This window comes from Phallusia mammillata, chromosome 6, assembly GCF_965637545.1.
Source record: "Phallusia mammillata chromosome 6, kaPhaMamm4.hap1.1, whole genome shotgun sequence".
Taxonomy (NCBI): Eukaryota; Metazoa; Chordata; class Ascidiacea; order Phlebobranchia; family Ascidiidae; genus Phallusia; species Phallusia mammillata.
Window position 1 is genome coordinate 17009117 of NC_137257.1, and position 12302 is coordinate 17021418.

Consider the following 12302-nt stretch of genomic DNA (forward strand, 5'->3'; position numbering starts at 1 on the left):
TTTAAATTATGTTGAAAACTAGATTTTTTTGCATTCACATGGAGCCCAGGTTGGAAAGCACTGCCTTTAGAAGAAATTTGGAATTATATTAAAGTTCTTCATATTGTACGTTTTTTGAAATGTACTCTGCTGATTTTAGGTGCTGAGAGTTTTGCTTTTGACAAACATTGGTTCTCTTCTGACTAATGAAGCTGTTTGTGAAATCATGCAATCTTGTTTTCGGATTTGTTTTGAAATGCGACTAAGCGGTAATTATTGTACTTCTTTTTTTTACTTGTAAATTAGGTACTAAGAAAAAGTCACTCTTTTAATATACGTTTTTTTAAAGAAAAGTTTTTTTGTAAAAACTGTTTTCTTGTTTTGTCAGTAATTTGTTTACATAATAATTATGGGTCCCCTTCCCTGAAGGGGACACATCTTGATTTTACTCGATTTTTTTTTTTCTTTTTTTTTCTTTATTTTCTTTCCTCCCTGAAGTTTGTCCACCCTCTTTTGCCATGAAATGTTTGATGGATTTGGATGAAACTTTCACAGATGGTAGATATAGTTATGTAGATGTGCCATCTGCTTCGTTTGTCATGACAACCCCAGTATTTACCCCGCTAGCCCCCAAAATGTAAAATGTTGTTGGTGCGCACCACAAACGTTAGTTTTGTGTGATGTTATAAAGGCAACCAGACATATGTTACTTGTGTTTGTGGGTTGTTTGGTGGATGTTTTTGCAGTTGACGGTTAGAGAGGTGTTAACAGCCTTATGAGGTCAGAAGCATTGACGAATGTTGCTAATAACACCTCTAGTGGTCAAATTTTCAAACACTGTCAGAATTGGATAAAATTTTACATGACTGTTAACTGGGTCATTGTGATTTCATATTTTATACTTTTGGGTGTTGAACCCCATCAGTTACCCCACTAACCCCTAAAATGTGAGTTTTTTGAACGGTGTCGGAATTAGATGAAATTTGGACAGCTTGTAGAATTTGACATTTATAGGTGTCAATCATTGTGTTTAACCCTGTAGCCCCAATATTTACCCCTCTAGCCCCCTAAAAAGGGTGAATTTTTTAAACATTGTCCGAATTGGATGAAATTTGGACAGCTTATAGAGTGTGCTACTTATAGTTGTTGTTTGTTATGTTCAACTTTGTCACCCCAACATTTACAGCTTGTAGAGTGTGTATTTATAGGTGTAGAATGTTGTGTTTTACCCTGTTGCCCCAGCATTTACCCCACTAGACCCCCCAAATGGGTCAAATTTTCAAACTATGTCTGAATTAAATGAAATTTGGACAGCTTCTACTGTGCACCATTTATAGGTGTTGATTCTTGTGTTCAACCCTGTAGCTCTATCATTTACTCCACTAGCCCCCAACAGTCATGTACAATTTGCGCTGATTTGTGTTATAGGAGCTGATTGTTGTGTTTTAGCTTTTTTTCTCACTATTTAACACTTTTTTTCTCAGATAGACCATAAAATAGAAAAACCTTCAAAAATGTATAAATGGACTGAATTTAAATAGTTTGTACTCCATAAAGCATATTTATTTATGCACAGTACTGATCACTGTGTTTTACCTTACAACACCCGACTTTCTCATGGTTATCTCTTGAAATGTATTATTTACAACTTTGCATGATATGGGACCCAATATAAAATAAGTGTAGAAAATATGTGTTATAGTGTATATGCAAGGGCAATATGTGCTAAGCCACCCTTCTAGTTATGATTTGCTACTTCAATAAAACTATAAAAAAAATTGTGCAGAACTGTTGCGGAAGTCTGCTGAACATACATTAGTGGACATGGTCCAGGTTTTATTTTCAAGACTTCCAGAGTTCAAAGAAGATATCAAGAACCCCTTAGCAAATACAATGCGAAAGGTACAAAAATATGCTAGTATTTGGCATCATTGCAATTCTACTTAATGTTTACGCAAACGACTTTGGAGACGCCTACAGTGGATTTGCGATTTAAAAAATCCCACTGCTAAAATAGCCCATTGTAAATGTTATGAAAATGTGATTTTTACAGCTTAAAATGCGTGCTGGCGGTATGGGTGAAACTAACAGTCGTGGGAAAAGGCAGCGGAAAGGTGGAAAAGGGAAGAAAAATGACCAGCGCAGATCAAGTCAATCTTCTTATCTTTCCACTCCAATCTCGGAAGAGGCTGCTTCACAACATAATTTGAGGTAAAATCCCAAAAAACATCATCCTCTGGAATAGCAAATTAAAAAATAATACCAATGGTGAACTTTGAGTTGCATTGAGTTTCTTTCACCCTGTGAAGCAAATCTTAGCAGCACTATTGTGTTAAAATATTCACAAAGCCAGAAATAGTCGCACATTGTTTAAAGCAGGGGCCGGCAACCTTTTAGGCCAGTGGTTCTCAAACTTTTTAATTGTCGGGGCCAAATGGTAATTTTTTAAGTGTGTAGGGAGCCGCAAAAAAACGAAAGCTTGAGAAAATCACTAAAGATTACTACCTTGAAAGCTAAAATACCAATGTTTGGTGATTTTCTGAGGTCTGATGCGAGCCGCAAAAGAAGTAGTTGGGAGCCGCATGCGGCCCCGAAAACCGAGTTTGAGAACCACTGTTTTAGGCGCTGCTTGTCTATTTACTTGTTATTTCCATGTGGTAATGACTTGCAAACATTTTTCTTGGTAATATTGGTTTGTGCCGGCTGATATCAACAGTAAACTGAAAGCAAACAGATTTGTGAGTGCAGGCTCGATTTTAAGCTTGTTGAATGATAAACAAATAAAAACAAGTAAAGTAACAGTTTTAATTAATTATGGGTCCCCTTCCCTGAAGGGGACACATATTGTTTTTGTCCGTATTTTTTTTTTCTTTTTTTCTTTTTTTCTTTTTTCTTTTTTCTTTTTTCTTTTTTCTTTTTTCTGTCTAACGCTGGTTTGTAACGCTCGTTTGGTCAAGAAAGAGTGCTTCAAATTTATTCAAATTTGGACATATGTTAGATATTAATCCAAACTTGGTCCACCTGAAGTTTGACCCCAAATTACCCAACGGTTCACCCACAGGCCCCCGAAACGTAAAAATTTTAACGCTGGTTTGTAACGCTCGTTTAGTGAAGAAAGCGTGCTTCAAATTTATTGAAGTTTGGACATATGTTAGAAATTAATCCAAACTTGGTCCACCAGAAGTTTGACCCCAAGTTACCCAGCGGTTCACCCACAGGCCCCCGAAACGTAAAATTTTTAACGCTGGTTTGTAACGCTCGTTTAGTAAAGAAAGAGTGCTTCAAATTTATTCAAATTTGGACATATGTTTAATATTAATCTGAACTTGGTCCACCTGAAGTTTGACCCCGAATGACCCAGCGACACACGCTCGTTTGGTCAAGAAAGACACTGTAGGCAGAAGTCCCAAGAGAGTACGTTTACGAATAATAGGGCAGAGCGGGAAGGCTCAGCTTGACGTCGGACAGACGTTTTACGAGACGTCGTTTCGGTGATTATAAATCAGCTGTTTTGCACAGCAATGCTATGTCGTTTTATTAAGTTATCACTCACATTTTCAGTTTCGGCAAAGGTTTCACACATATGACGCGATTTAAACCTAATAAGCGTGCTTCGGTTTCGTATAATGTCAAGCAAAACTTTGTTAAACAAACTAAATATAAAAAAATAAACTTGACTTTTTTACAAGATAAAAGTTTTTTTAAATGCTCGTTGTCAGGTTGGCCGCTGCATGACCACGGGTTACTTAAGGTCAATTAGTAGGTATTACTAACACAGTTCAGAACTTTCTTTCGTCATAACGTAGCGTTTTTTTTTTTTTTGAATCAAATACCCAAGGCATGTATAAATTAGGTCAAACGGTGTTGTTGAACACCAAGGACGGCGTGCTATTGAAAACGGTGTCAAAAGGTCAAACAGTCGTTTGGTGTGTGCATCCTAAAAGGTTACTACATGTCAATGGTACTCGTTTTGCGAAACAAAGTTAAATGAAAAACTCGTTTTACGAAACAAAGTTAAGCAAGAGATTAAATTGAAAGTATTTGTTTCGTTCTTTTTTAATGTTTTTGTAATTATATGACAATAATAGTGCAAAAAAATACAACAAAATTTTTCATTGTTGGGTTAATGCTTTCTAAAAATTTGTTTTAAGAATTTAAAAATCACCGCAACATTAGTTTACCGTAAATCCGCACAAACACGCGTGTGGGGACCCATTAGTTTTTGTTTACAAAAACAATCATATGTGTAGATCAAATGATGTGTATAGTAAATTGGTAAATATCGTATAGAATATATAAAATGGAAGTATATCAGAAAGCCACTATTCTAGTTCTTCAATAAAAACATGCAAATCATTTGGCGAGCCATGAAAAATCACTGACCCCTCGTTCAGAGGTTATAATGTTGGAAATAGCTGTCCAACATTAAGACGTTGCAGCACATTTTGTCTTCTGCTTTATTTTACATTTAAAAAAAAAGAATTAGTGTTGGCTAATTTAAACAAATTTCTAAAAATCGCTGAACTTTTTTTCTGTATGTGTAAATGCATGTTATCTTTTGTATTTAGTGTTGAAACACCAAGCTCACAACCACCCACCCCAACCATGGAACAAACACCGTTAGTTGAAACCTCAACACCAAGTTCACCAGCACCAAAAGAAGTACAAAGTGAGATGCCTGAAGAAACTAGCAGTCAAACAACAGATGGTAAGACTACACTAAAAGTTAAATTGAGTTTATTTCGCTTGGTTAAAGCAAATTTAGCCTCACAACATAGGCGTCGATTCCCGGGGTGGCAGGGAAATCTCTGGGGTGGCAGCCATTATGAAAAAGCTATGTTGCCACCCCAGAAATTGCCTGGCTGTATTCATATTCGTGTATTACAGATATTCGTTTCTTTCATTCACATGCGCTCTCCGCGAATTCCCTTTTGTTTTTGAGCAACACATGGGGAAACCCCATTTTGCGCTACTCACTTCAGTGGTTTTCGTCAAGCAAGTCTGAACAAGACTTATGACTTAACAATGGCAATTTTCATGTTTTTATGTATTCTGGATGCTAATTGGCAGTTGGGGATTATATATATTGTTACATAGAGTGTCTTATTTCCGTGCGCGGGAAATATAATTGCAGCGGCCACTCGTGTGAGCAAATTTTGTGTCAAAACTGCAATGCTGTTTTGATACTTTTGCAAAATTGAACATGTAAAATTAATTTACAGATCTCTGTTTAAGTATCACAAGCCATGTTTGCATTTTATGCATTATGTTACCTTTTGAACCACACTACTTCGGATAAATAGTGCTACCCAGCACGAGATACACTTTTCCTGCCACTAACCAGGACGCTGCTGTGATTACATCACTAACGCATTGTGACATCATAACATCCAGATGGACGATTTGTAACATAACTTTCATAGTTGTTACATCGAAGTTAAGAAAGATTGCATAACCGCGAAATACCATCTACAAACCTTAACATGTATCGTAGTGTGGTTTGATCATGTAAGGCAGTGGTTCCCCAACCTTTTTTTGTCGCGACCCAAATACTTACCAAAATTTTGTTTTGTGGCTTCTCGCGACCCATGGATATGCATTCTTACTATTTGGGTTGTATTTTTGTTTGTAAATCAGGAAAGTTTTTCGAAAATTAATACGCTAGTTTGAAAAATAAAAAACATCAAACAAAAATTATTCGTTTTTCCGCCAAATTTGGAGCTGGTTCAGAGCATTATGAGCCAGACAACGCTTAACATCACACAAACAGACAAACATTATGACGTCACAAACAGAATAATTCACTGTCACGCCAAATAGCCATGAAATTGTTATTGGGAAACAATTCATAGACTTGGGAAATAACAAAATAACGCTACGAAACGTAGATGCTCCAATTGTCACAAAAACTGGCGACCCAACAGAATTTACAGGCGACCCAACTTTGGGTCGCGACCCATAGGTTGGGAAACACTGATGTAAGGAACCACATGATCAAGTTTTGCCACCCCATGAAAGAAAATTTATGCTAAAAAATCAACGCCTATGCTTCACAATGGCACTGAACAATCACCAAGCTAGAAATAACTACGCAATGTTGAAGGGTTTTGGAGCGCTAAATATTGAATAGCGCAAAATCATAACTAAATACGTTTCTGCTACGTCGTATTATGAAGCGTACTGAGTATTTTTCATATTGGGTCAAGCTTAATCACCATGTAAAAAACTTTGGAAAATCTTGCATTACATGAAAGAACTGGTTACTATTCTGTAAATCAGCAAAGAGTAGAGTTTTAAAATTGACGCTTTCGGAATATTTGCTTAAAAAACTGTAGACCAGTCTTCAATTTAAAGTAACAAAAAAAATTTAGTTTGAAAATCGCTGTGTGTTGTTTTTTAAACCAATGTGACCACTAACTGTTTGGTATTGATGTTTTTGCCAAATTAGTTAACATTGGTCCATTTTCCCTGAAAAAACAGCTTTTTTGTATTGTGAACACGACACATTTGGTCTCAAGAAGAACGGTATTTCCATAAAGGCAAGGTGTCTTTTTCAATCTTTTATTTTCATACTTCCCTTGCAGAAGCTAAGGAATCTTCTATTGATGGGGAAAAGCAAGAGACCGAGACTTCTGCTCCTGTGACAGAAAATGACGAGGTAAATATAAAATATGACCTTTTATAATGACTGTCTTTACATGTCAACTGATACTTGTGTTTTTAGTCCTTTTAACTTTAAAAGTAAAGTAAACCTTAGTTAATCCAGGGCCGTTTGGCCTAAAACAGGGGTTCCCAACCTGTGGTACGCGAAGGTTTTTCAGGTGGTACGCGAGTAGCTTCCGTTTTTTTCACAAAAGCCTGGTTTCACAACTTTATAATTGTTTACAGTAAACAAAAACAAAAATCTCATTCAATTTAATTGTGGTACTTTAGTGTTATTTAGTAGGCCATTCTTTTGAATGAATATGATTTGATCAAATTAGTTGTTCTGCAAGAAGTGGTACGCGTGACAGTGCAGTGCGTCCAAGTGGTACGAGATCGTAAAAAGGTTGGGAACCCCTGGCCTAAAACAATGTGCAAATTGGGCAAAGATCTGCATTAACCAGTTTAGCCAAGGTATACTGTATTTGCTGACTGAGTCTAATTTTTTTTAGTATGGCTGGACTTTTTAAGATTATGATAGTTAATATGTTCTACATGTCAATAGGTTTCCCAAATTTATGCATTGCTTGTTAACAATGCAACTTTCAAAATGCATTGGAGGTAAACAGTTTGTGTCTTTATAGGAATTATTCCATGTACAATGTGATCTGAAAAAAGGTATTAACACTGGTGCCTGGTTAGAATGGTTGTGCTAATGGCCATTATCAATGGTACTTGTGTTTGTGCACATTTCATGCTAGGCAAATACATTTAACAACCAAACAAGGTAATCACTGTAGCTTATGTTGGGCATTGAATGTGCACAACAAAACAAAAAGGGCGGTAATTATACATGACAACATAATGAGAGGCAACATTGGATAAAGAAAAACACGCATGGGCCAGTTGAACCTAATACTTCAAAAACTTGACCCATTTTTTGACCTTTGAAAAAATCAATCAACTCAAATTAGTGTGTCTGCATTGAATTTCCTTTTCGTGTAACATTTGAAATGTTTAGCCACAGAAATGCTGAATTATTGATTATTATTGATCTTGTTGACTGGACTAAATACAGCTATTAAATATACTTAAGTAATGTTTTTTGGTATGTACAATTTATTTCGCAAACATGATTTTTTATAACTTTGGTTTGACAATATGTTTTGTTTAATGGAAGAATTACAAAATTTTACTAAATGCAATAACATAAAAATGCCTTTGTTGCAAGAACAAAATACTTGCAAAGATTTTTGTCCGTCCAACTTATCAATTGATATAAACTGGAGACAATGTTGATTGTTAAGGTGCTGCTTAGTGATGAGACGGGTACCCGGTACTCGCTACTCGGTATCGATGGTATCAAACGATTTCAGTGGTATCGATACTCGTACTCGGTATCAAAATATTTTGCCTCAGTTTTCGATACCAACGTGCAAGTACCAAAGGCCGGTTTACACCATAAGAATACGGGCAACTTTATGCCAATATTTGCTTTGGACAGCACAAAATTGGGAAAAAGTTCCACCAGTTTACGCATATCTTTTTCGCTATCACGTGGAGATTACATTTTACGGCATGTGTGTGTGCACGCCTGTACCCCGACCATGGCAGATAAATTAGCCAGTGATATACAACTAAGTACAACACTACACCTAAGTACTCGGTAATCGTACTTGGTATCGAAGGTATATACATGTGGTACTCGTACTCGGTATCGGTACTCGCTTTAAAACCTGGTATTGTCCCATCACTAGTGCTCCTTGATTCAGGACAAAATATTTCCACAAAACTTTTGTCTATATGCTTCAAAAAACAACTTTTTACTGTTTTTTAAAGGTTTCATGATACAAACAAAGCATCTGCTAAGCTTGAAGCTTTTACGTTTTGTTTTAAGAATGAAAAAATATTGCTATTAGCTCCTCAGTGCTCAGTCGAAAAAAAAAAGTTTTTTAATTGACCGATTAAAGATATGTTTTTCTAGTCAAGCTTTTAAATATATGAGTACAAACTATAATATAAACAGGATATGGACAAAACTTTTTCAAGTTTGGGTTGATGCTGTCTAGGGATGTTCAAAGTATAATAGCTGGGTATTCTAGAATAATTGTTTCGAATCTAGAATATCGAATCCAATTCTTATATTATTTTTGACTGTGCAATCATTAATCTTGACAACAACTAAGGTAGACTAGTATAATACATTATAAAACATATTCTTCATTTATAATGTAAAAAAGAACCAGCCAAAACAAAGAAAAACACTGGGAAAAAACTTTGCACAACTGCATTGAAACTAAATGCCCCAAAATCCTTCAGTAGAAGTAACTATGTTGTAAGCATGCTGTGGTAATTTGATTTATATGGTGGTCGAGGACTGACATAGACTCCCTAGCGTACAAATATGTAACGTTTGTTAACCTAAAACAACTGCAAAAACAGGCACCCTAGCAGACTTGGACAACTAGATTTTTTTTCGGTTTTTCAAATTAGATTAGAATTAAAATTAGAGCATCTCCTTTTTTTGCAAATTAGATTAGAATTAGAATTAGAAGTTTCTCAAAATCTAGAAATTAAACTAGAATTAGATTTAAGCCAACCAACTTTAGTTTGTTTCAAATTTTAACTTGTAGATTTGCACATTTAAAACATCTGAAATAGGGATGTTCAAGGTAGAATAACGAATCCTTTGGATTCGAATCCAGTTAGATTCGAATCCATTTTTGCCGTTTATATCGGGTAATTGGAACCGATATAAATATGTGCCAAATTTCACTGATAAATGTGTTTCAGTGATGTAGTTTGGTCTTGTTAATTGCATGGTTTTGTGCGCTTTGGTTACAAAATGCATGCTCAGATCACATGCCTAAAAGTGCCGTTGGACAAACTAGCGATTTTGGGAAAACTGTGAATTAGATTAGAATTAGAATTAGAGCTTACTCGATAATTCTAAATTAGATTAGAACTAGAATTACCGCCATTTTGCTCTAATTTGCCCAACTAGACAACTAGAATTATCTAGTTGTCCAAGTCTGCACCCTAGCAAACAAAGTTTGGACATTAGGTGATTAATTATTTCAATTCCCAATAAACTACCTGTGATTTTGCAACACAAAACGTGAACTTTGCAGCGTTTACTCACTACATTTTTATGTTTAACCCAATCGTCGTATGTTTGGGATTCCTTTACTGTTTTGCGATATTAACATACAATCCCATGCTTCCAATCGCTGCCTAACGCCATGACCGTTAAACGTTTTTTGTTGTCAAAGTCGGAAAACAATTAGATGCTGGTAAGACGTTGCAAAAAGTCGCCGGTACGTCGTTTAATGGCATAAACGTAATGATGTGATCAGATGCGTAACAAGTGCGCTAATTGTTAATTATGCTTCAAATGCACAACCGTCGTTATGGGGTTGTTATAGCGACTCGTGACTTGGCGTTATGGCGTTGTATAGCGCTCCCTGATTTGACGGCGACGAGTCACTTGCCGTCTTTTGCAATTGGTACAATGACCGGGCATTGACGTAAAAACGTAACGCATGTGTTTACATTTTTACTAACGGCGAGAGCACACTTTTATATCGGTTCCAATTACCCGATATAAACGGCAAAAATGGATTCGAATCTAACTGGATTCGAATCCAAAGGATTCGATATTCTACTTTGAACATCCCTAATGCTGTCTCAAATATAGCACTACATAAATATTTTTGCACAAGTCCATTGTTGTATAGGGTGAGATAGCAGATGTGGAAAACAATGGAGAAAAAGATGAAACCACTGAAGTAGGTGAAGAAATTGATGTGCAATCACAAGTTTCTGAAACTGGATCTAATCTGGATGCAGATTATTCAAATAACCCCAGAGGGGTAAGTAAAATTGTTTGCCAAAAACACAATCACAGAATTTCAATTGTTAGGTATATATCAAGTGTTAATGAATGTATTTTCAATGATGTAATTTGGTTGTAAGTAATGGCTTGTAAAGTTTGTTGCCCTACTATTTGTACGGCTTATAGTCGAGGGCGTCCAACATTGTTATGTCATACCAAAATCATTTCTCCACCCATGATTTTTTATTGATTTTGTGTTCAAATTACTTTGTATATTGGCTGTGACGTCCATATATGCTCTTCTGGGTACTACTATTTATGTGACCAACAATTGTTGACAAATAGCATTTTTAAACATTAGTACCTAACATCACAAAATGCAGCTTACAATCAAATAAATACGTTTCATGGTTGCATTGATTTTTTTGCTACTTAATTATTAAATTAAGAGTTTTCAAGTGCAAGATGATAAATGTATGTTGTAAATGCCAAGAAAGGACTGTTGTAAAAAGCCACGATCGTTTGTAAAAGTCAAAAATTTGTACTGGATCTGTTGTTAAAGCAATAAAGTTTGTTGTCTGTAAACTGTATGTGAGTATCGTTTTTTTTTCAATCCAGGTACGGTTTACATCATCACCAAGTCTGCGTGGTGTTCCTGGACCTCTGCTTCCATACAGTTTGCCCTGTGTAAGGGAACTTTTCAGATTTCTTATCTCTCTGACCAACCCCCATGACAGGTACTAAGTAATACCAATATGAAAACAACAATGACTTTAAATTAACAGATTTTTTTCGGTTACTTCTGGCAGAATTATGTGTTGTTTAGTAGGGATAGGTCACAACTGCATATGTTCTGTTTGGTTGAGGACGCTAAGTGCATTGTGATGTCACAAACCTTCCAAGTTTCACACTAGATTTGTAGCTTTCCAAGGTCAATTATGTCACCAACAGTGTATTAAGCTGTACTGACCCCACAAGTATGCATTTTTCACCATCTAACGTATTTCAAAAACAATCATTTTTGTTCTTCAGTACCCTTTCAATTACTAGTTTTGTGTGTTAACAGGGCATGAATATGCAAATTTAATGCTAGGGTCAGTTTGTGCAAATGTTCACCTGAGCACCGCGCATCAAAAACAGCAATGCTAAGTCCCGAGTACTGTGGCTTGACTTGGCCCAGCCCTATTGTTTAGCACTAGTAACTAACTGTAAAGTACATGAGTTTTCAGCTATCCTTGTGGAATATTAAAATAATATAATTTGGTTCTTGTTGTTATGGAGAAGTATGTTATAAACCTATCCAAACGAATACTGCACAGCAATGGCCCTCTTGATAATGTACATGTGCAACAGACATTCATTTTATCTTCGTAAAAGTTACTTCATATGATTAATATATCATAAACAAGACCTATCACTTCTTGTTGTATGCTTTTCACTTATCATTGATTGTAATACCACTTATTATCAGACATAACACTGATGTCATGATTCACATGGGGATGTCCCTGTTGATGGTTGCACTGGAAGTCTCTCGTGACGAGATCGGAAAATTTCCATCGCTGCTCAACCTTGTAAAAGACGATATGTGCAGATATTTCTTCCAGGTGAAATTTTTCATATATTTTTGATCAGTTTTTTTTTAAGGTTTGGTTTGGGTGACCGCTAAGTAGTTTTAAGAGACCGCAAGTGTTTCATTTAAATACCAAAAACTGTAGTTGTAGTTGCAAGTCCAAATTTTGGGAAACCGCTGGAGAAATTTGAACACCTTAAAAAACACTGATTTTTGATAGTGAATTAGAATGTATTAAACTTTTTTTAGTTGAATAAATTCAAAGGTCGCCAA

General features: G+C 35.8%; 1 protein-coding gene across 2 annotated transcripts in view; it reads left to right on the forward strand.

The window, feature by feature from the left end:
* The window catches only part of LOC145234793 (Golgi-specific brefeldin A-resistance guanine nucleotide exchange factor 1-like), a 37672-nt gene that overhangs the window by 1968 nt on the left and 23402 nt on the right, over positions 1-12302 (forward strand). For both annotated transcript variants that reach the window (XM_080099529.1, XM_080099528.1), the window contains exons 5-12: positions 140-248; positions 1766-1881; positions 2033-2190; positions 4548-4687; positions 6564-6637; positions 10359-10493; positions 11075-11193; positions 11928-12063. In XM_080099529.1, the coding sequence (XP_079955655.1) occupies positions 140-248; positions 1766-1881; positions 2033-2190; positions 4548-4687; positions 6564-6637; positions 10359-10493; positions 11075-11193; positions 11928-12063 (987 nt within the window). The remainder of the gene's footprint in view (positions 1-139; positions 249-1765; positions 1882-2032; positions 2191-4547; positions 4688-6563; positions 6638-10358; positions 10494-11074; positions 11194-11927; positions 12064-12302) is intronic.